This window comes from Macaca thibetana, chromosome 17, assembly GCF_024542745.1.
Source record: "Macaca thibetana thibetana isolate TM-01 chromosome 17, ASM2454274v1, whole genome shotgun sequence".
NCBI lineage: Eukaryota > Metazoa > Chordata > Mammalia > Primates > Cercopithecidae > Macaca > Macaca thibetana.
Window position 1 is genome coordinate 15,187,780 of NC_065594.1, and position 25,718 is coordinate 15,213,497.

The following is a 25,718-nucleotide window of genomic DNA, read 5'->3' on the forward strand; positions in this document are numbered from 1 at the left end:
AGCATATATCAGCATTTCATTCCTTTCTACTGCCAAATAATATCCATTGCTGGAATATACTGCATTTTATTTACCCAACCATCAGCTGATGAACATTTGGGTTGTTTCCACTGCTTGGCTATTTGAATAATGGTGCCACAAACCTTCCTGTACATGTTTTTATGTGGACATAGGTTTCCATTTTTCTTGGGCATATACCAAAGAGACTTGCTGTGTCATCTAGTAACTCCATGTTTAACCTTTTGAGAAACTGACAGCTTTCCAAAGTGGCTGTATCACTTTGCATCCCCACCAGCAACATATGAGGGTTCCAGGTTCTTCACACTCATGTCAATACTCATGATCTGTCTTTTTTATTATGGCAATATTTGTTTTTAAAATGGTATATCTTGATATTTTATAATACATTTAGATATCTTAAAATTTTTTATGTTGTTTTACTGATGGTTTTGCTTTATGATTTCTGAACTTTCCAATGAAAGAAAACAACTACTGAAGTCAATACATATTTGAGTATCAAAGACCCTAAACGGTCATTTTTGCTGCAGTTATTGCAGCAAGTAATTAGATTTTTTTTCTTTTTCTTTGAGACAGGGTCTTACTCTGTTGCCCAGGCTGGAGTACAGTGGCTCATTGCAGCCTCAACCTCCTGGGCTGGCTCAAGTGATCCTCCCACCTCAGCCTTCTGAGTACTAGGCTACAGGCATGTGTCACCACAACTGGTTAATTTTTGTATTTTTTGTAGAGATGGGGTTTTGCCATGTTGCTCAGGCTGGTCTGGAACTCCTGGGCTCAAGCAATTCACCTGCCTCACCCTCCCAAAGTGACAGGAGGTGTGAGCCACCATGCCCGGCCAGTAATTGCATTTTCTTTATGACAAAATTATTTTCAGAGCTTAGAATTAGATAAAACTTCTTCTCTACTTGTATATTCCTTCTACAGAGGAAAGCAGTCATTGCTTCTTTGCACTGACTGGTAGAAAGCTTAAAACTAAAACTTTTCTTGGTTGGAAATTCTTGCTAAATTTTAATTTTTATTTTCATCTTTTATCTTGTAGGTATTTTTTGATACCTCTATATTAGTAAAAGCTAACTCACATCCCTTCTAGTGGGAAAGAGGCTATAAAGAAGTAAAGAAATAAATACATGGTAAGTACCCTTTATCTGCACAGCAATCTCAAGGCAGTAATTATAAAGGATAAAACTGAAGATATGAAAAGTTATTTACCAAAGTCAGAAACTTATAAGTGGCAAAACTGTATTAGAATACAGATCTTGCAGTCCCTCATTTCAGTTCTTTATACTCTCTCAACATTCCATCATTCTGTTTAATACAGACATTTTATGGCATCTGAAAAGTATCCCAAAGTAGCTCTTGCAGAACCAACACTTAAATGTAATAGAGTCCCTGTGATAAGATGTTCAACTAATATTTTATCCCAGTGATTGAGATAACTTTAAATGTTCCTCAATAGTCCCTACAATAGCTTAGCTCTGTATGAAAGGAAAAAATGTGTTTATTTTTCATTGATAATTATAATTATTATAATAATGATTTTTTTTTTGAAACAGAGTCTTGCTCTGTCTCCCAAGCTGGAGTGCAGTGGCATGATCTCAGTTCACTGCAACCTCTGCCTCCTGGGTTCAAGTGATTCTTGTGCCTCAGCCTCCTGAGTAGCTGGGATTACAGGCGTGCACAACCACTCCAGGCTAATTGTATTTTTTCTATTTTTAGTAGAGACAAGTTTTGCCATGTTGGCCAGGCTGTTCTCAAACTCCTGGACTCAAGTGATCTGCCTGCCTTGGCCTTTCAAAGTACTAGGATTATAGGTGTGAGCCACCACACCCGTCCTATAATTATTATTTTAATTATTAATTTTCTACTAATGCTGAGAAAGATGGTATAAGACATAAAAATCTAATATTTGTCTAATGATATGGGTCAAGGCACCTAATATCAATAGTTAGCTAAATAATAGGGTAAAATATTTATGAATAATTCCAATGTAGAATAATTTATAGAAAGTTATATTTTTCCACATTACATTTTAAAGTAACTTAAAATATTTTTGGCTATATGAAATTTATATATTCTTCCTTAAAGAAAGAAAATAAACTTTTATAGAAGTAGTTACAGAAATGCATTTGGTATTCATTCCTGGTGATACAGAATTGAATTTAGGTTTAGTGCCAGATACAGGATGAGAACACCATTAGCTGGAAACTATACTTACCTCTAGGTGATTTCTATAAATTTGAAGTCCAATGATTTCACTTATTAAAGTGGACAAACAAGTTACATGTTCCGGACCTAGGTGACAGTTACAAAAACTATCTAAAAGACAAAAACAGTCTAACCACGAATGAGAGGATTCAATACATTTTATAAATGCCTCAAAAGAACTCTTTTCTTATTCTCATTCTATCTCCATGTCTGGACTTGAGTATTGTGAACAATTGCAGTTTGGTCTAAAGAATTAGTCCATCACTATGAATTACCACACGTCACAAAATGACTTAAATCACTAGTGCTAAGTAAGTGGTAGGACCTTATGATTGAATAAATACTGGTTTTCTAGAATTGTAAAAATCCTCAGAAAGTGTATAGTTTTGCCTCAGTCATTTTACAGGTGTGGGAAATAAACAAGAGGTGAAGGGACTTGCCCAAGATCTCCTAAGTTCATGGCAGAGCGGCAAGTTTATTTGTAATCTAAGGTTGTTCTACAATACCATAAGAGTTCAAGTCAAAACTTAAAATGGACTTGATTTTCGGCTTTGTTTAAACCTGAAATTTAAAAAACTGAGCAAGATCCAGCCCAAAATAGCAAAAAGGTTTTATGAATACACACTTTTCGCTGACAGTCAACTAGAAACCAAATAGAATAGAAATGTTTCTATCAGAGCAGATCATGGGTGTATCATGAAAAGTAAATGTAACGATGCCAGCCTTCAGATTCCCTAGGATATTTTAAAACTCTCAAGCACTTCATAGTTTAGGGTCACTGGAGAAAATTACTTTTATGCAAACAAAGGAACACACATCTGGAAAAGGAGCTAAAGAAAAATTTGGCAGTTCTTATCTATTTTATTCCCTGAAGAAATGTGCTGACCATTAACTTCATAAGTTGAATATTATAAATGGAAAAAGGAAGAAATAGAAATCCACCCAGTTCTGGAATCATGGATGGAGTTCTGGAAGATGGTTTGATCTTGTAATCTTTTTTACTGGTCCTCTCTTGTCACTCACTGTCTTCTGCTTAGCTGGATTATATCTTCCACTGAAATAAATAAGTGTTCATCATAATTTTTCAGTCACCATTATGTACAACAAAAACATTATAGGCCACACAGGGAGAAATGTATATTGTACCTTATTCCCCACCCCCACCCCGATAGACCCTCACATGGAAACCTTCCTGTGAAGAGTTTCAGCTTACAGTGCAAATCTTAGGCAGCCTTCTGTTATAGCATATCATCTCCACAGCTACAGAGGCATACAGCTTAAGGGTAGATAATTCAAACGCTGGGAAGCAGCATGTCAGGTGCCCTAATGTGGAAAGTTCTGTCTAATGAGGGATAAGACAGATCCATGGATTCCTTTCCTTAGATTTCCATGAGATCCTTTTTCCATTAATGACTTATGTGGCATTAAAAAGCCAACCTACCTTACACTCTGACTTGAGAGAGTAAAAGGCCACTTCAATTTCCTAAAAACTTTCTTAGTTAGGGGGTGATGGCAGTAAAACGATGAGTAAGAACCTGTCATTTTCTCCTCATTAAAATGAAGGATAAGATTCTCTTCTGCATAAAAGTGATGATAAATTGGCAAATATGGTTAGAAGCAACTTTATCAAAACTCTGGAAATTAACGAAAGTGTTGCAACAATCCTGGAGAATTTATAAAATAACAACAGAAACAAATGGCTGAAACTTCGAACACTGAGCTTTGTAGCATTTTAACTTGCCCTATGCCTATCCACTGTTCCCCCGGCTGTCATCCCCAGCTCCATGGCAGCCTTGAAAACCAAGAGTGCACAATTGCAGTGAAAACCCAGTAGCCTGGCAGACACCATAAGGGGCAGAATAGGGCTGGAGCTCCTTTAACACCTATTTCATTCCGAGAGGAGTTTCATTATTTAAATAGTCTGGTGATTACTTGAAACACCACTTACAAAGCTATCTTTATTTGACCTAACTTGGAGATGGTCCAGTGTAAATAGCCTTTTCCCTAGGGGCATGGAACAATAAGAAACCATTGTTTAATTTCAGAGCTGCCGGGAGTTAGTAGATAACAATTGAGGAAAAAAAAATAGGCTTACCAGGAAGCTTAAAAGGAAAAGCTGAGAGGCCAGGCTCAGTGACTCTCACTTGTAATCCCAGCACTTTGGGAGGCTAAGGGAGGCAAGTGGATCACTTGAGGCCAGGGGTATGAGACCAGCCTGGCCAGTATGACGAAACCCCACCTGTACTAAGAATACAAAAAAAAAAAAGAAAAAAATGAGCCAGGCGTGGTGCTGCATGCCTGTAATCTCAGCCACTTGGGAGGATGAGACATGAGAATCACTTGAGCCTAAGGCAGAGGTTGCAGTGAGCTGAGATCATGCCTAGGCAACAGAGTGAGACGGCTGCGAAATGAGTGTTAATAAGCTCCATTATATTTCTTGGAATCTAGAAGACCATACACACGCGTAACTGTGGGGATGCATAGGAGTGTGTGCATACTCAGGAAAGGCCTGAAAAGTCCCTAAGCTTTTGCCTCTGGCTGACCTTGAGGCTCTGCACAAGCAGGAAGTAAAGAATAAGGTACAGTTGTAATTTGCCTGACCAGCTGTTGAAGGCATGTTCCAACACACACACACAGAGCCCATCAGCAAAGGCTAGGAGATTTATTGATTCTAGGCATTTAAAGAAATCTGTTCAATTATTAGCTGACCCCTAAGCTAACTCAGCAGAGACTTCAGTGTCCACCCCAACAAAGAATACAGATTTTACATAATTATTTCAGAAAAGTCACTAAACAAGCAGCTGCAAAAACAGTGACAACAAACAACCCTGGGGAGGGGAAAGAAACTAATATACAGAGTGGCCACGTTATATTTTTTAAAACATCCAGTTTTCAAAAAAAAAATTACAATATATGAGATGAGACAAAAAAAATGGCTCTTATGCAAGAAAAAAAAGCAACTAATAAACACTTTCCCTGAGGAAGTCCAGATGTTAGACTTAATAGAGAAAGACTTTAAATCTACTATTTAAATATGTTTAAAGAACTAAAGGAAATCATATCTATAGAGGAAATTATAAGAATGTTGTCTCACCAAATCAAGAATACTAATAAGAGAAAGAAATTATTTAAAAAGAACCAAATAGGCATCCTGGAGTTGAAAAAGAAAATAACTGAAATGAAGAATTCACTAGAAGAGCTCAACAGCAGATTGGAGCAGGCACAAGATTCAGTGAAGTTAAAGATTTGTCAACTAAGATCGTCTGGTTTGAGCAACAGATAACAAAGAATAAAGTGAAAGAAATTAAAATATTTTCCCCCAAAATATAGTTCTTTGACATATTTTGAAATGTCAGTCTCTTGGCCAGCAGGCAGAAATGGCCTTACAAAGCTGTCTTAAGTGGGGAACATTTGCATTAATGTGGAGAATCTCCACTAATGCAGCTGTGCCACTTCCCCTTTCTATGCTTTTCCCCAAATCTAGGAGAGATTGAAAATCTGACACATTTAAAAGTCTGAGAAGAAACATTTACCATCTATTCTCTTTGATGGTGGCTTCATCTACATAAAAAGTCCACCTTTGTTTGCTAAACCTCTTCTCCCTGCTCCTATAACCTTTTTTAAAATCAGAATCTAAGCCCCTACTCTTTCTGTAACTTCAAAATGGTATATAAGCTTCTATAACTCATTGGGAAGTTGGGTCTTCATTCTGAAGCATGTATACATATTAAATAAATTTGTGTGCCTTTTCTCCTATTAATAAATCTGATTCATGTCTGTGATTTTTAGTAAACTTTAGGGGCAAGAGCCTATGGCCCCCACTAAAGAAAACTGAACAGTCTCAGAGACCTGTAAAACACCATCAACTATACCAACATATGTATAATGAGTGTCCCAGAAGGAGAGGGTAAAGAGTAAAGGACAGATAGATTATTTGAAAAATAATAGCTAAAAATTTCCCAAATTTCATTAAAAATATTTATCTACAAATTTAAGAAAGCTAACAAATTCCAAGATGAATATCCAGACACATCATAATCAAACTATCAAAAGCCAACACAAAGAGGGAATCTTGAAAGCAGCTAGAATGAAGCAACTCAGTCTGTATAAGGGATCTTCAATAGGAGTAACAACTGATTTCTCATCAGAAACTATGAAGGCCTGAAGGCAGTGAGATGAAATATTCAAAGTGCTAAAGGAAAAAGACTTTCAGCTAAGAATCCTATGTGCAACAACACTATCCTTCTAAAATAAAAGAAAAATTAAGACATTTCCAGATAAGGAAAAACAGAAGGAATTAATCATCGGTGAACCTGCCCTATAAAAAATAGTAGAGATTTTTGTGTTGAAATAAAAGGACATTTGATAGTAGTGTAAATTCACATGAAAAAATAAAGAAAACTAGTAAAGGTAACTACATAGGTAAACATAAAAATAGGATAAATGTGGTTTTTGTTTGTAATTCTTTTTGAATCTCCTAACTGATTAAGAAAATAACTGCAGGAGCAATAATTATAAATCTGTTGATGGAAACAAAATGTATAAAGTTGTAATTTGTATGACAATAACAGCACAAAGTAAGGTGGAGGGAATGGAGCTACATAGGAAAGATCTTTTGGTACACTACTGAAATTAAGTTGATTTGAACCTAAAGTAGATTGTTATAAATTAATATCCTAATTGTAATTCCCAGGGCAACCACTGAGACCAAGACCAGATGGCTTCACTGGTAAATTCTACCAAACATACACATGTAAAACCAATCCTTCGTGCACACTTCATAAAAATGAAATAGGAGAGAACACCTTCCTACTTATTTTATGAGGCAAATATTACTCTTATTTTCTTGTTTCTGCTTGTTTGGGGTTTGGTTTGCTCCTCTTTTTCAAGTTTCTTAAGGTAGAAGATTTGATTTTTTATTTGAAATGATTCCTTTAAAAATATATTTACAGCTATAAATTTATCTCTAAGCACTAAACCTAATAAAGAAAATCTATGAACAAAATTTACAGCCAACATTATATTTAATGTAAAAACCAAAAGCTTTCTCTCTAAGATAAGGAACAAGTTAAGGATGTTCACTATTACCACTTCTATTCAACATTGTATAGAATTAGGCAAGAAAAATAGATAAAAGGCATCCAAATTAGAAGAAAAAAAAGGAGTAAAAAAGAAGAAAAAGAAGAAGAAAAAACGGAGTAAAATGATCTCTATTTAGGTGACATGTTCTTATGTACAGAAAATACTAAGGCATACACATACACATACACATACAGACACAGACACACGCATGCATTTATGAGATCCAGGGTTTCTGGATTTAAGATCAATATGCAAAAATCAACTGTATTTCTAGACAATGCAATATATAGTCCTAAAATGAAATTTAAAACATAATTCTATTTCAAACTGCATCAAAAAGAATACAGCATTAGGAATAAATTTAGCCACAGAATTGTAAGATTTGTACACTAAAATCTATAAACTATCTATGAAAGAAATTAAAGAAGATCTAAATAAATAGAAAGAAATTCATGTTCTTGGATTAGAAGACTTAATATTGTTAAGATGGCAATACTACCCAAAGTGATCTACAAATTCAACACACACTCTTCATCAAAACACCAGCTATATTTTGTGAAGAAACTGACAAGTGGATCCTAAATCCACATGGAAATTAAAGGGACTCTGAATAACCAAAACAATCTTGAAAAAGAACAATAAAATTTGAGTACTCACACTTCTTGATTTTAAACTCACTAAAAAGTTAGTCATCCAGACAGTATGGTATTGGCATAAGGATAGGGTTATAGATCAATGAAATACAACTGGGAGTCTAACAGTAAACCCATATGTTATGGTCAATTGTTTTTTTACAAGAGTGCCAAGACCACTTAATTGGTGAAGTATAGTGTCTTCAACCTATGGTGCTAGGACAACTGAATAAATACAGGCAAAAGAGTGAAATTGGATGCCTATCTCATATCATATACAAAAATGAACTCAAAATGGGTGAAAAGGGAGCTAAAACTATAAAACTCTTAGAAGAAAACATAGGTTAGGCAATGACTTCTTATATATGACACCTAAAACACAAGTAACCAAGAAAAAGTAGATGATGGTCTTTATCAAAATAGAGAACTTTTGGGTTTCTAAAGATATCATCAAGAAAGTAAAAAGACCATCCATAGAATGGGGAAAAAAAATTGTAAATCTTTTATCTGATAAGCTCTCAGACCTAGAATATAAAATGCTCTCAATGCAATGTAACAGAGACAAACAAGCCAATTTAATAATAGGCAAAGGACTTGAATAGACATTTCTCCAAAGAAGATACAGTTGTCCCTCTATATCCACGGGTGATTGGTTCCAGGACCCCCATGGATACCAAGATTCACAGATGCTCAAGTCCCTTACATAAAATGGTGTCATATTTCTATATAATGTACACACATAATCCAGTATACTTTAACTCATCTCTAGATTACTTATACATAATACAAAAGTAGATGCTACATAAATAGATGTTATACTGTATTGGGTTCTTAAAAATTATTTATTATTATTGTATTATTATTATTATTATTATTGTTTTTTCCCCAATTTTTTTGATCCACAGTTGGTTGAATTCATGGATGCAGAATTCATGCATATGGAAGGCTATCTGTATAGAAATGGCCAACAAGTACAAGAAAAGATGTTCAACATCATTAGTCATTAGGAAAGTGCAAATCAAAACCACAGTAAGATACCACTTCACATCCACTAGGATGGTTAAATTTCTTTTAAATAAAGGACAACATGTTGACAAGGATGTGGAGAAACTGGAACCCTGATACATTGCTGACAGAAATATAAAATGGTACAGCCACTACAGAAAACAGCTTGGCAGTTCCTTGAAAAGATAAACAGAATGGAATTAACGCAGCAATTCCACTTTTAGACATGCACCAAAGAGAATTAAAAACATTTACACACAAAACTTGTACAGGGATGTTCATAGTAGCATTATTCAAAAGAGTGAAGAGGTATAAACATGTAAATATCTATCAGCTGATGATTTGGTAAATAAAATGTGGTATATCCAAAAACTGGAATATTACTCCACCACAAAAAGGAATAAAGAACTCGCATATGTTCCAACGTGGATGAACCTTGAAAATGTTATACTAAGTGGCATAAGTTAAACACACAAGTTCACATATTGTGTATGCTCCCATTTACAGTTGGAAATGTGTCACATAACATTTCAGTCAGCAATGGACTGCATATATGACAGTATTCCTGTAAGATAATACTGTATTTGTACTATACCTTTTCTATGTTTAGATACACAAATACTTACCATTGTGTTACAATTATCAGAGTGTTCAGTACAGTAATATGCTGTACAGGTTTGTAACTTAGGAGCAATAGGCTATACCATAGAGCTAGGTGTGTAGTAGGCTCTACCATCTAGGTTTTTGTAAGAACACTCTATGATGTTTGCACAATGACAAAATTGCCGTATGACACACTTCTCACAACATGTCCCCATCATTAAGGGACATGTGACTGACTGTATATGAAATAACAAAACCAGAGAAAACCATAAAGACAGAAAGCAGATTAGTAATTGCCAGGGGTTAGTGGAAGGGGGTTTGGGAACTAACTGCTCATTCATATAGGCTTTCTTTCTGGGGTGATGAAAATGTTCTGGAATCCGTTAGCAGTGATGCTTGCATGACCCCATGAACATACTAAAAATCATTGAGTTGTACACTTTATTATTTTTATTTAAAAAAAAATTTTTAATGAGGTCTGGCTCTGTTGCCCAAGCTGCAATGAAGTGGCACGAATATAGCTCACTGCAGCTCAACTCCTGGGCTCAAGTGATTGTCCTGCCTTGGCCTTTTGAAGTGCTAAGGATACAGAGTTGTAGGCTAAAAGGATATTTTTTTTGGTATATGAATAATATCTCAATAAAATAACTTTTTAAAATGTGCTTTGGGAATAATTTATTTCCTGTTAAAATTTTCTTTAGTTTATTAATCATGTTTAAAAAATGATTTCTTCTGGTGAAATATGGAATTAATCACAATCATTCAATTATTATATTTAATTAATATAGCTCATTATAGATATTACTTATAGTATGAAATGATTTTCTATTACATTAAGGATGTTTTGAGTAGCTTCCAAAATATGGCCCATTTCTAAAAGATCTAACTAACATGATGACACTAATGTCTTAATAATAACTGACTAATGACACTAATGATGAAGCTGAGGTACTTTACTGGTAAAAGATATTTAATCTCCTAGATGTCTTTTAGAGCAATGTTTTCCAAACTGCAGAATGCAACTCATTAGTGGATTGATTTACTGAATTACAATAGCAATATAAAAATAACAGAAAAGGAAACAACAGAAGAAGAAAAAGAATATATATTAATAAAAAGAACAGAAAAGGTTGGCCCTTGGCTGGTATCTGGAAACTTACTGGTAAACAGTTCCCTACACTGATATAAACCTTTTCCCAAATGAAAAGAATGATTCACTATGCCTATGCTGTCTGTACAAACATGTGGTTTATACTGAACACCTGCTTTCTTTCTGGGAGTCTGGAATTTTGGTGCACGCCAGGCAGACGAAGCCTATGTGATCTGCTCCCAGTAGAAACATTAGGTGCTAAGTATCTAATGAGCTTCTCTGGTAGATAAAACTTCAAGTACTGTCATACTTGTTGTTGTAATTTTTTGCTGGAGGAATTATGTATGTCTTATGTGGCCCTAACTTGGAGAAAACTTTTGGAAGCTTGAGCCTAATTTTCTGAGAATTCATCCCATGAGCTTTATCCCTTGGTTGATTTTGCTTTGTTTTCCTTAGCTAAGGATGGAAGGAAGGAAGGAAAGAAGGAAGGAAGGAAGGAAGGAAGGAAGGAAGGAAGGAAGGAAGGAAGGAAGGAAGGAAGGAAGGAAGGAAGGAAAAAAGGAAGGAAGGAAGGAAGGAAAGAAATATATATTAGCCATAAGTACAAATATATGCCAATCCTTATGAATTCTTCTAGCGCATCACTGAATGTGGGCGTGGTCTTGGGGACTCTGACAGTATATGAATTCTTCTAGTGAACCATTGAATATGGATGGGAGTGGTCTTGGGGACTCGGACACAGTGGTTATTGGACAAAATGTTGCTACCTCATTAATCTCCACCAAGGAAATTTGCTATACTTGAGTGGCTCTTACCTTGACCTATATTTAAAAAGGATTCTGACTTATAGCTGATTCACATCTTGGCTTAATTTTTTATAGTGTTAAGTTACATATTAATGTTTTCCCCTACATAGGATAAAGTTACTCAGACAAGGATTACCTGAGTAATTCTTCTGTATTTAGGACCAGGGAAAATTGCATGTAGATATAACTTTCTAAACTCACAAAATATTTTCCTGGTTTTTTTTCTTAAGAGACAGTGTCTTGCTCTGTCAACCAGGCTGGATTGCAGTGGTGCAATCGTGGCTCACTGCAGCCTTGAACTCCTGGGCTCAGGTGATCCTCCGTCTCAGCCTCCCAGGCAGCTGGGACTACAGTGCACACCATCACACCCAGTCAATTTTTCTAATTTTTGTAGAGACAGAGTCTTGCAATGTTTCCCAAGTTGGTCTTGAACTTGAGGCCTCAAGCAATCCTCCCGCCTCAGCCTCCCAAAATGTTGTACGACAGGCATGAGCCACTGCACCAGGCCCTCTGTTCTTTATCTATCTTAAATTGGTTTTATTTACATAGGAAAACAGTTTAAACTGCACTGGCATCTACGTTTATTTTAGTGTCCACTCCAGTGAACATATTTCCTGACTAAAAAGGCATGCCTTGTCTTATTATGCTTCACTTTATTGTGCTTCAAAGATACTGCATTTTCTTACAAATTGAAGATTTGTGGCAACCCTCTGTTCAGCAAGTCGATCAGCACCATTTTTCCAATAGCATATGTTCATTTCATACCTGTGTCATATTTTGGTAATTCTCACAATATTTCAAACTTTTAAATTATTACTATATCTGTTATGGTGATCACTGATCTTTGATGTTACTACCGTAATTGTTTTGGGGAGCCATAAACCATGCCCATATAAAACAGCAAACTGTTTAATAAAGGTATGTATGTTCTGACTGCTCTACCAACCAGCCATTCCCGGGTCTCTCTCCCTCTCTTTAGGCTTCTCTATTCACTAAGACACAGCAATATTGAAATTAGGCCAATTAATAGCCCTACTATGGTGCTGAAGTAAAAGAAGAGTTGCACATCTCTCACTTTAATTTGGCTAGAAATGATAAGCTTAGTCATTTAGTGAGGAAGGTATGTTGAAAGCTGAGATGGGCTGAAAGCTAGGCCTCTTGTGCCAAACAGTTAAGCCAAAGTGTAAATGCAAAGGGAAGATTCTTAAAAGAAATTAAAAGCACCACGTTAGTGAACACACAAATGATAAGGAAGCAAAACAGCCTTTTGCTGACATGGAGAAAATGTGAGTGGTCTGGATAGAAGACCAAAGAAGCCACAATATTCTCTTAAGCCAAAACCTAATCAAGAGGAAGGCCCTAAATCCCTTCAACTCTATGAAGGCTGAAAGAAGTGAGACAGCTGCAGAAGAAAAGCTAGAAGCCAGCAGAGGATGGTTCATGAGGCTTAAGGAAAGAAGCCCCCTCCATAACATAAAAGTACCAAGTGAAGTAGCAAGTGTTGATGTCATACCTGTTGCTGCAATTTTTTGCTGGAGGAATTAAGTATGTCTTATGTGCTGCAGCAAGTTACCCAGAACTAGCTAAGATCATCGATGAAGGCAATTACACTAACCAACAGATTTTCAATGTACACAAAACAACCTTCTGTAGGAAAACGATGCCAGCTGAGAAAAATGGGAAATTCTGGCCTTCTCCATTATTATCAAACCTCTGAAGATTCTGGAAATCCCCCTATCTCAGACCCACAGTCCATGTGACTTTAAAAATAAAATGTGGAGGAAACTGTGAAAACCTTGTCACCTAGACATTCCTAGCTAGAGAGGAGAAGACAATGCCTGGCTTCGAAGCATCAAAAAAAACAGGTTGACTTGTCTAATGCAGCCGGTGACTTTATGTTGAAGCTAATGCTCATTTACCATTCTGAAAATCCTAGGAATTATGCTAAACCTAATATTCCTGTACTCTGTAAATGAAACAACAAAGCCCAGATGACAGCACAAGAGTTTAGAGTTTACAGCATGGTTTATTGAATATTTTAAGCCCAGTGTTGAGACCTACTGCTTAGAAAATAAGATTCCTTTCAAAATATTATAACTCTTTGATAATGTACCTGGTTACATCCAAGAACTCTGTGGGAGATACACAAGAAGATAAATGCTGCTTAAATGCCTGTTAACATAACATCTATTCTGCTGCCCACTTATCAAGGAGTAATTTTAACTTTCAAGTCTTATTATTTAAGAAATACATTTCATAAGGTTATATCTGCCACAGATAGTGATTCCTCTGACGGGTCTGGAAGAAAACCTTCTGGAAAGGATTCATCATTCTAGATGCCACTAAGAACATTTGTTATTTATGGGAGGAGGTAGAAAAATGTCAACATTAAAAGAAGTTTGGAAGAAGTTGATTCCAACCCTCACAGATGACTATGAAGGGTGCAAGACTTCAGTGGAGGAAGTAACGGTAGATGTTTTGGAAATAGCAAGAGAACTAGAATTTGAAGTAGAGCCTGAAGAGGTGACTGACTTGCTGCAATCTGACAATAAAATTTGAATGGATGAGGAGTTGCTTCTTACAAATGAGCAAAGAAAGTGGTCTCTTGAGATGAAATCTGCTCCTGGTAAAGATGCTGTGATGTCATTTTTGAAATGACAGCAAAGGATTTAGAATATTCTATGGACTTGGTCGATAAAGCGGCAGCAGACTTTGAAAGGATTATGCCAATTTGGAAAGAAGTTCCGCTGTAGGTAAAACGCTATCAAACCACAACACAAATGACAGAGACATCTTCCATAAAAGAGTCAATCGGTGCATCCAACTTCGTTGTTGCCCTCTTTTCAGAATTTGCCACAGGCACTTCAGCTTTCAGCAACCACCACTCTGATTCATCAGGAGCCATCAACATCAAGGCAAGACCCTCCACCAGCAAAGAGATTATAACTCACTGAAGGCTCAGATGATCAATAGCATTTTTCAGCATAGAATCTTTTAAAATTAAGATATTTACATTGTTTTTAGACATAATGCTAATGCACACTTAATAGACTACAGTAATGGTATAATAGTATAAAAATAACTTTTATATATACTGAGAAACCCCAAAATTTGTATAACTCACTTCATTGTGATACTAGCTTCATTACAGTGGTCCGGAACCAAACCCATAATATCTCCAAGGTATGACTATGTTTATGTCATTGTTAATGGTGTAGTTTTAAGCTCTCCTAGGTACATATTATTTTAGTTTAAAAACTAATATATTATTGTGCTTGAGGACCAAAAATGTATCTGAGATCTAAAAAAAAATGTGTATAAATAGTGGAACAGATCACAACTTCTTTAAGTTCTCTTACCATCTGCAATTTTATATTGTTGCTATAAAACCTAGACGTTCTGCTTCCAAAATATAGTGGACACCTGTTTTGTCAGTGGCATTTATGTGCAAATGTAATTAATTAGAAAGAAAATATGTAGCTAGACTTACGTTTTCACTAGATTCTCTTGCATCCTAGGCAGTTGATCCATCTGTTGCCTTTTAGAAACTTGATGTAAACCAGAACCCTGAAATACAAAAATTTGAGTGTTTATCCTCTTAGTTCATAATTGATTTCAGAAATAAGAGAGATAGTCAATTCTCAATTAACTCTCCCATAACCTGGTTTTTCTGCAGCATATGTAAGAGAAGCTTTTTGTGTGTGAGCTAAGATATTAGATCATTTGATATGAGTGACAGGTTTGGGTATATTGGAACAGAAAATAGAATTCATTCATTCCTTCAGCTAATGTTATGGAGCATCTACTATATGCTGCCACTACATTAAGCACTTAGGTACAAAGACAAACGGGTCCTAGTTCTATTGGGGAAACAACAAAATAAATAGGTGACTATAATTAAATGCCTTGATAGAGATGTGCACAGGTGCTTTGTAAGCATACAGGAGATGTAGTTAATTGAGGGTTTGGGGGGCTCCACATGGAAGAGTAGCCAATTAAGAACTAAGGAAAGGATATTCTAGGTAGAAGGAACAGTAAGGACCTCAAGTATAACGCAGTAGATATATCCAGAAACTGCACATAGCATTTGGTCTAACGGCAGTCTAGGATATTAGCAGGGACAAGGTTGCAGAGACAGGTACAGCCAAGTTGGAGAGGACCCCATAGAGACCACACCACAGAGCTTTGCTGTGATCCTCTGGGTAATGCAAACTGAAGGTTTTCAACAGGAAACAACACTATTGTATCTGTATTTCAGAATGATAGGCAGCAGAGAAGAAAAATGGGTGCGGCAGAGTTAGTTAAGACTTTGGTCACTATGCTGTTGACATTATATCTAAAGTACTAAATTTAAACCTAAGTACTACATTTAAACCTAGGGAGCCACATTTTTAAATGAACAATAACAGAATTGTCCAAAAAGGCAGCTGAAATACCTGGGCAGTCTGGAACCTATGTTATGGGAATGGCTAATGTAACTTAATATTTTAGCTTAGAAAACAAAACAAAACAAAAAACTAAGGGAAGACTGAGAGGCATTTACAAATCTTTGAAAACCTATCTTGCAGGAAGAGTGTAGACTTGTTCTTATTCTTCAGAGGATGTAACTAAAACCAATGGATTTTAAGGAAGTTTCAGGAAAGGAGAATAAGAGGCATCATATGATATTTTAACAATTTTAACAATTAGAACTTCCCGATAATGAAACAGAAAAGCCTCAGATTCCTTATCTGTGAGCTAAAAGCATTATATTCCTCAACCTCTCACAGCCATTGCTAAAATTCTATGTTTACGAGGATAGAAGCTAAAGCTTAAGTTTATTATGTGTTGCAAAAAGCTCTAATCAGTCTTTCTGCCTGACTTTAAGTAATGTAACGTACCTATGTATTAAAAAGCAATGTCCGTAGTGTTCTTACGTTGTGCATATCAGAAGACTCCCAAGAGGGGGAAACTCAGTTTCATTCAAAACAGTGAATCAAGAGTGAGACAAAGCCACAGAGAGGACAGCAGCAGAAGGATAAACAGCACACTCAGCAAATAGCTCTAGTTATTTACCAATGAATCAATTATTTATGTATTCAGCCTGGGAAGAACTGCAAATCATCCATTAACCTTTCCAATCACCATAGTATCCACATGGTTAGAACTGTCCTTCACTATAGAGATTAACAATTCACTCTAGAGTGAAAATCCTTATTAACATTTATACTGGGGACAGGATTAACATCTTCCTGGGAAGCTGTTAAAATAGGCTTTTATCGTATGTTCAGTGATCCTGTGGAGTCAGAGTAGGATTATTTCACATAAGTGAATTTTTCAGATAAACAAAGGTAAATGAATGCCTTGGGGACAAAAGACTTTACTTTTAACCTTAAAAGAATCCTTCAACAATGTTTTATATATCACCTTTTTCTTAATAACTTGGGCTTAATATTATGAACATAAATTTCTATTTTATGTTCAGTTCAGTAAAGAATTTTGCATATTTCCTTTTTGCCACTCTTTGTGAAAGGGAATAGAAAGCATGAGTCACCCTGCCTGACCTCAGGGAGGAACCTACAGCTGAGTGAAGCAAACAGATGTATCAGCAATAAGGGACCAGGAGGAAGGCTAAGGCAAGCAGAAATTCTGGTGTCCCTGTCACAGAGGGGCTCGGAAAATCAGAAAAGAAACATAGGAAAGTGATATTCACCATTTACTGGAATTTAAAACCTACTATGTGCCAGAAACTTCACCCAGCACTGCACATATATTATTTCTCTACATACTCACAAAACCCCTGCAAGATACTGATACTTTCTTTTCACAGGTGAGGAAGGAAATTAAGGCCCAGAAAGGTCACATAATAGCAAGTGCAGAGCTGGGATTCAGATTCAGATTTGCAATCCCACTACAGTCTGGTCTTTTCATCACGTCATGGCCCCATAAAGAGGTAGTGTTTGTGCTAGACCTTGAAGGAAGTGGAACTGGCATGTATGAGAAGGAGCACATTCCAAGCATATAGTCTGAGGAAAGGCATAAGGGTGCCTGTGTTCTAGGAGGAATCAATGCATCCAGCCCAGTATCAAGGACCATGAAGTTTAAGCTAATCATCCATTTTACAGACAAGAGACTGCAAGAGCTGATCCTATCTTGTCTCAATTTCTTCTTGTTTACCTTAGTCAACACCGCAACACACACTTCCCTTTACCCATGATAGACCTTTCTCAAAATTTTCTAAATATCCCCCTATTGGCTCTAATCCCCAAACCTAATGCTCTTCCTCTCAATCCTTTCATTAATCCCTCTAGATATTCGGGATCAGTGACTAGCAGATTATTCTTCATGCTACTCCCATCCTCAATATCCTCTACCTCCTTGTCAGACGTAGTTGTGTCTTCAGGACTCCAACCCTCTTTTCGGCTCTTTTTCCCTTGATCGTCACTGTTGAACTTCCTCACAGCTATATCCTAGACTATTTTTTCTTTTCCCACTGTATATTCTTCCCAATGCATTTCATTCATTCAATGACTTCATTTTTTTTTTTTTTTTTTTTTTTTTTTTTTTTTTTTTGAGACAGAGTGTCACTCTCTCGCCCAGGCTGGATGCAGTGGTGCGATCTCGGCTCACTATAAGCTCCGCCTCCCGGGTTTACGTCATTCTCCTGCCTCAGCCTCCCGAGTAGCTGGGACTACAGGCGCCCGCCACCACGCACGGCTAATTTTTTGTATTTTCGGTAGAGATGGGGTTTCACCGTGTTAGCCAGGATGGTCTTGATCTCCTGACCTCGTGATCCACCTGCCTCGCCCTCCCAAAGTGCTGTGATTACAGGCGTGAGCCACCATGCCTGGCCTACTTCACTTTTTATATGTTAACAATTTTCAAATCTTTATTTGTTTCCTGAGAGTCATATATCCAACTGCTCTTTGGACACTTCCATTTGGATAATACACACTGAAAACCGAGTTTACATCCTAATCTTAAAACATTACCAAAATAAGATTAATACTGATTACATATTTAAATGTCAGATATTATGCTATACAAATACTAAAAGATGTGGTGAATGCTGTGAAACATTGAGATGGTCTTTTTAACTATAACATTAGAAATCATAAATAAAAGATAGCTCTGACAAGGTCAAAACAAAAACTCTACAATACCAACAATATCATAAATAAAACTGAAAGGCAAATGAATAGCTTGAAAATAGATGCAACATCTTTCATAACTTACTGATCACCTCCCTGTCCTGTATTTATAAGTACGCACTTCTACCAACAGCAATTCTGATCTCTCAGACCTTACCATGCATTATTATAAAGTGAAGTGCCTTGAATTTCATGATAGTACAGAGATAGCAGCTACCAGTTGGAATTCTAGTGATTAGGGATGAAACTAAAAGGATAATTAAGGAAGCAAATATGAAAAATAATCTCTTAATTTGGAAAACTGTTATGTCCTTTTTACTTTTTTTTTTTTTTTGAGATTGAGTCTTGCTCTGTCATCCAGGCTGGAGTGCAGTGGTATGATCTCGGCTCACTGCAACCTCCGCCTCTCAGGTTCAAGCTATTCTCCTGCCTCACCTCCAAGTAGCTGGGACTACAGGTGCTCACCACCAGGCCCAGCTAATTTTTGGCATTTCTTGTAGAGACAGGGTTTCACTATGTTGGTCAGGCTGGTCTCAAACGCCTGACCTCATGATCCGACCGCCTCGGCTTCCCAAAGTGCTGGGATTAGAGGCTTGAGCCACCACACCCAGCCCTTTTTATCTTTTATACAAGTTGTGTATTTTCTTGTCTACCCTCCATATTTAGAAACTTAATTCCAACATCTGCTTCTCTCCCAAACCAAAACAAAACCTAGAAAAGTGAAAAATGTAATTTATAGTAAGAAGAAACACTTAGAATTTGGAAATAAAAAAGAGTTACCTGAGACATTTCAGCTAGGTATGTACGGCGTTCATTGCTGATCTTCTGGTAAGCCTATGTGAAGATACAAAAGTAAAGGGTCCAGCATATGAGAAGATTAGCAATACTAGCAAGACTAAGTTAAGGTGTATGTCTCTATAGTATAGGAAATAGTTTTGTAAGCATTTTGTGATAATTATAGAGTAGGTTTGTAGATAACATTAGAAATAATGACAGTTTCAAAGGAATTGCTAAGTATATAGAGTAAAAACAAACCTTTGATTCTTGTTCCAGTTTAAGTGCATAGTATTTCACTTGACTTTCAAGAGTCCTCTTTTCTTTTTCTAGCTGTTTAAGTAATGTGTTTAAGGATTCCTGAAAATGTAAATAGTAAAATTTTATATGTATTCATGTTCTAAACAAAATAAGAAATGACCATCAATGTATTCACTAGCAAATGCCTTGTATACCTAACATTCTGTGATTTCATAATTCTATGATGTGTACTTTTTTTTTTTCCAGACAGAGTCTCACTCTGTCACCCAGGCTGGAGTGCAATGGCGTGATCTTGGCTCACTGCAACCTCTGCTTCCCAGGTTCAAGCGATTCTCTTGCCTTAGGCTCCCAAGTAGCTGGGATTACAGGCACCTGCCACCATGCCAGGCTAACTTTTTGTATTTTCAGTAGAGACATGGTTTCACCATGTTAGCCAGGCTGGTCTCGAACTCCTAACCTCAGCCTGGTCAGGCAGGTGGTCCACCTGCCTCAGCCTCCCAAAGTGCTGGGATTACAGGCGTGAGCCACTGCACCAAGCTGATGTGTACTTTTTAAGTAATGGCAATAATCACAATATTTATTGAACGCTAACAATATATCATGTGTTGTACTAAGTGCTTTTCTTTTTTTCATAGTAAGCTATCTTTATTTGAAAAACGGTATTGTACAAACCTAACACTGTCTATCAAACTTCAATAAGGGCAATTTCAGCATCAACTAATGAATAGTAGCTCAACTAACAAGAGACCAATCAAAAGCGCTTTCAGAGGAGCAGCACTGGCTGATGTTCTGCTGGGGCTGTGGGCATTCAGAACCTGGCTACAGGGAAAACAGAACCAAACCCGCTGGTGCTTTGGACCCAAGCCCTCACATCGTGACCTGCCTCCCTCCTGGGAGCCCTGGCACTTCCAGGTTCCTTTGGCACTTCCTGGCCCCTGTGGGGGCAGGAACTTGGCCTCACAGTCAGCTGGCTTCTGCCTGTTGTGGTCATTTTTTTTCCCAGAGTGCCCAGAGTGCTCTCTCAGTGGACATGGCAGTCACCCAGCTTTCCTGAGGTGTTTTCTCATGGAAGAGGGTCTTGTTATGAAAACTGGAAGTGTCTTTCTTCAATTCTTGGGCCAGTTCTTGGAACAACTTGTAGCAGTGTGATATAAGCAGTTCAAGTTTTCAGGTGCCTTGTGAAGTCTCTGGTCGGGGTCCAGGCAGTAGGTGTCCTCCTCCATGGACTGCTGCTGAGGCCCCATCATGTGTTCTCCATGCAGTTCAGATAGAGTGGGGAGGGTCAGCTACAGCTTCAGGAACTCCCCCTCAGGCTGTGCCCTGGCACCCCGCAGAAAGGCCTGCTCCCTGGCGTGGTGGCTCACACCTGTAATCCCAGCACTTTGGGAGGCCGAGGCAGGTAGATCACTTGAGCTCAGAAGTTTGAGACCAGCCTGGCCAACATGGCGAAACCCCGTCTCTACTAAAAATACAAAAATTAGCTGGCATGGTGGCACATGCCTGTAATCCCAGCTACTCGGGAGGCTGAGGAAGGAGAATCACTTGAACCCAGGAGGCAGAGGTTGAAGTGAGCCAAGATCGTGCCACTGCATTCCAAGCTGGGTGGCAGAGCAAGACTCCATGAAAAAAATGGAAAGGCCTGCTTGCCGATCAGACTTTGGACTTGTCCTGTGAATTCTTTCCTTCTTTGGATTTCTTCCCACAATTGCATTCTGCTTCTCCAACTACCCCTCAGGAAATAAGAAGGATGCACCTATGCTACCATTGTCATCCACAGTCTTCAGAGGAACTTGTGGCCGGGACGCTGGGGGACCCACTATGTCCTTCGCTGATCCCCATTCACTGCCAAGTCCCCGTCCTCCACGTAGTCTCTTACCACCCTTGAGCAGATACAGGGCGCTCAGCACGGTGTGGGCCAGGGAGGTCAGTTGTCTCACTCCAGTATTCATGGGCTGTTTCATTCTTGCCTTGGTCTGCTCCAGCCTTTCCTTCTTCTCCTTCTTTGCCTGCAAGTGTTGCTTCCATCTTGCAATTTCTTGGCTGGGCAGTTGTGCAGGTTGCTGATGGTCAGTGCTGTCATTCAGATCATCTGCAGTTTGTCCTTAAAGATCTCCAGCGTGCTGTGAAGTGTGAGGGATGTGATTTGCATCAGTCACTTGGGGAAGTTCAGGAGGCCTGTTTTTTCATGCTTTTCTCAGAAGCTCACTGTTTTAGTTTGTTCTCATGCTGCTATGAAGAAATACCCGACACTGGGTAATTTATAAAGAAAAGAGGTTTAATTGACTCATGGTTCTGCATGGCTGGGGAGGCCTCAGGAAACTTACAATCATGGTGGAAGGCACCTCTTCACAAAACGGCAGGAGAGAGAATGAGACCAAGCAGGTGAAATGCCAGACACTTATAAAGCCATCAGATCTTGTAAGAACTCGCTATCATGAGAACAGCATGAGGGAAACAGCCCCCATAATCAATGACCTCCACCTGGTCTCGCCCTTGACATGTGGAATTATTACAATTCAAGATGAGATTTGGGTGGGAACACAGAGCCAAACCATATCACTCAGTCATGTCCTGAAGGGAAGGCCTGCTCATTTCATTTAGAATCCCTCAAGCAGAGGTTTTGGAGCAGTCAAGGACTGACCTCCAGCATGGGTGATACGAGGCCCCCACCGGCATGGGGTGCTGACCACATCTTGGCCCTGGCCTTTCTGTGGACCTCACCCTGGTCTGAACCCCCTGGGCCGTCTCTTCCCTTCTTCTCACTGCATGTCATCTCCTGATCATAAAGGCCACCACAGCAGCACATGTCCGATCACCCAGAGTGTCCATAGGTTCCCTGGCACTAGTCCTAGGCTGCACATCACTAATTACTACTGCCCACAGGTGGGCCAGCAGAAGCTGGGTGGGCATTGTGTGGCAGACAGAGGTGCTCCGTGGTTCCTGAGGGCTCTGCAGCTCTGCTTCCATTTGCCAGTGGCCTGTGGGCCAGAGCTTACCACTAGTGTTCTGTGTCTAACACAAACAAGGGCCTATCGACCAGGTAGACCACTCACTGAGCTGGGGGTAGGGGAGGCACCTGGTATTACAGAAAACTGTATTCTTGATTTTGCTGTACAAATAGAAAGTGACATTACTTATGCAATGCCTTGGAGGAGTGGAAAGAGCTCATGGCAGCCCCTAGCTCAGGCCACTCCAGGCCCCATCTAGCCCTACAGCACAGCTACAAGGTCAAAGCAGGGCTATGTCATAGCCCTGTGTCCACACATAATCATCTCGGGGTAGTGTGGTGGCCACCCCTGGTGAGGCTCATTATCCTAATTTCAAGTTTCCTTCTGCTTCAGGGAAGCCTGGTCCTGCCTACAAAGAGTCTGTCTACCAGCTGGGCATGGTGGCTCATGCCTGTAATTCCAGCACTTTGGGAGGCTGAGGCAGGCAGATCACAAGGTCAAGAGATCGAGACCATCCTGGTCAACATGGTGAAACCTCGTCTCTAATAAAAATACAAAAATTAGCTGGGCGTGGTGGCGCACACCTGTAGTCCCAGCTACTTGAGAGGCTAAGGCAGGTGAATCACTTGAACCTGGGAGGTGGGGGTTGCAGTGAGTCAAGATGGCACCACTGTACTCCACCCTGGCAACAGAGCAAGACTCCATCTAAAAAAAAAATAATAAAAAAAAGAAAAACAATCTTTCTACCTTACTAGATGGAGCTCTTTGTAAAAGGGACTATGTTTTCTTCATCTCCATATCCCCAGTAGCTAGCCAGTGCCCAGTATACACTAAGGCTCAGTCAACGGCTTATTTTCTTATCTACTCTGACTTAGGACATGTCACTTCCCCTCTTGACCTCCATATTCAGACCTGTGAATGAGTAAGTGGGCAAAGGTCCCTCTAGCTTTAAAACCCCTCCAATATAGAGAGAACTCAGAAACCAGAACCAGAAGCTAAGGAACGGCGAATGGAGCATTTTCCCTGGTGTGATGGATGAGACTGTAGATCTGGTTATTAGGGTGATTTTTTTGCCACTTGAAAGTCCCTGCAGAATGTGACCCTAGTTTTCAAATCAGACTCTAGAATGATCTTCAGTGTTGGTGGTTTTGCTTTTGTTTTGAGACTGTTATTGACACAGCAGCTTCTGGAAATCTTTTTCATGGAGAGTATGGGGGCTTCTTTGGCCAAATTGGGTGGGTGCAGGCTCCATCAGCTCGGCAGCTGCTGTCTGGGCCACAGCCTGTCTGCTGAGTCCTGCTCCCCTACAGAGGTTTTGGTCAGAGGCATCTGAACAAGAGCAACTCCATCTTGAATACAGGCTGGGTAAAATAAGGCTGAGACCTACTGGGCTGCATTCCCAGGAGGTTAGACATTCTTAGTCACAGAATGAAATAGGCTGACACAAGGTACAGGTCACAGAGACTTTGTCAATAAAAGGATGCAGTAAAGAAATGGGGCAAAACCCACCAAAACTTGAGATGGCAACAAAAGTAACCTCTGGTTATCCTCACTGTTCATTATATGCTAATTATAATGTATTAGCATATTAAAAGACACTTCTATCAGCACCAAGACAGTTTACAAATGCCATGGTAACATCAGGAAATTACCTGTATAGTCTTAAAACGGAAGGAACCCTCATTTCCAGGAATTGCCTACCCCTTCCCCAGAAAACTCATGAATAATCCACTCCTTTAGCATATAATCCAGAAATAAGCAAAAAAAAAAAAAAAAAAAAAAAAAGCCAGTCAGCACCCCTGGGGGCTGCTCTGCTGATGGAGTGGCCATTCTTTTATTCCTTTATTTTCTTAATAAACTTGCTTTCACTTTACACTATGGATTTGCCTCTAATTCTTTCTTGTGCAAGATCCAAGAACCTCTCTTGGAATCTGGATCAGGATTCCTTTCCGTTAAGTTTCTCCATACAGTGTGACTGGCCATGTCATCTGTCACAGGTGTGAAAACACTCAAAACCAAGAGCCTGAAGCTTCCGGGTAAGGATGAGTGCCTACCGAGGAATCCTGCTCCCTGCAGGCACATCTAAAATGTGTTCCTGTGCTCGGGCCCGGCTCTTTCCAAGAAGGCAGGCTCCAGGGATTCCCAGGATCCTCCTCCCTCGGATACCACAATCTATGTAGGTAGCAGGACTACCGTGGTGAAAGCCACCATGACAGTGAGGGCCGAGGGCGGGATGGTCGAATTAGAAGGCAGCATCCTGCCCCCTGGCGATGAGCTGAGTCACTTGGTCCCTGTCTCCCCCTCAGAGCCACCATCTTGTCGTGGCTTCCCTCAGGAACATTATGAGCTCTCCCCCAGGAAGTGCTTCTTGGCTTCCCTTTGTTACCGGATGGGAAGTCTTGACTGCGAGTTGTCCAGGTTCTTGGTATATTGAACAAAGACTTGAACAAAATGCTCAAATAAAGCAATGGATGGCAGCAACATAGATTTACTGAAGTGAAAGGACACTCCACAGAGTGAAGCGGGCTCAAGCAAGTGGCTCAAGAGGTCTGAGTATAATGTTCCCTGGGGTTATTAACTAAAAGAACTTGATAACACCCTTTAGAGGTTTCCAATTGGTTACACCCTATGCAAATGAAGACAGCCCATGACCAACCCTGAAGTGAAGACTTGGCCCAAAAATACGAATCAGAGGCTGAAGTAAAGACTTAGCTCATGACCAATCAGAGGTTGAAGTTTTCCTTTAGGTTGAATTCCAAGAAGTCAGAGGCAGGTTGGCCTTAGACTCCCTGTCTCTAGACCCTATTCTCCTGCCTCATCTTCTCCAGACTCCCACCAGGTGGTGGCCTCTCTGGCCCTGCCAGGGACTGGGCGCAGGGAGGGGAGGGGTGGCTGACAGGCCTGCCTGAGGCAGGTGGGCAGTTGGTGGCCTTCGGGCATGGCCTGCTCCAATGGAGATGCCTCCTCGCTTGGCCTGCCCAGCCCAGTCCACCTCCATGCCTCTGGAAGCCCTGGGCCTAAGTGCTTTTCATAGATTATTTCATTTAATCCTTATTACAGTTGAAATGGCTAATATATTTCTATTTGACTGTTGAGAAGATTGCAGCTTATAGAGATTACATAACTGGCTCAAAGACACACAGCTAATAATGGTAGAGCTGGAA

The 25,718-nt window shown here is 39.2% G+C and overlaps 1 protein-coding gene across 3 annotated transcripts in view; it reads right to left on the minus strand.

Annotated features, from left to right (window-relative positions):
• The window catches only part of CCDC169 (coiled-coil domain containing 169), a 62,097-nt gene that overhangs the window by 1,263 nt on the left and 35,116 nt on the right, over nt 1-25,718 (minus strand). The window contains exons 6-9 of one of the 3 annotated variants that reach the window (XM_050766099.1): nt 19,607-19,705; nt 19,352-19,405; nt 14,932-15,008; nt 2,202-3,277 (exon numbers count right to left, since the gene is read on the minus strand). In XM_050766099.1, the coding sequence (XP_050622056.1) occupies nt 3,178-3,277; nt 14,932-15,008; nt 19,352-19,405; nt 19,607-19,705 (330 nt within the window). In that variant the 3' untranslated portion in view covers nt 2,202-3,177. Of the gene's footprint in view, nt 1-2,201; nt 3,278-14,928; nt 15,009-19,351; nt 19,406-19,606; nt 19,706-25,718 lie in introns of those variants that run through there. The other 2 variants (XM_050766101.1, XM_050766100.1) reach the window with 2 other exon arrangements.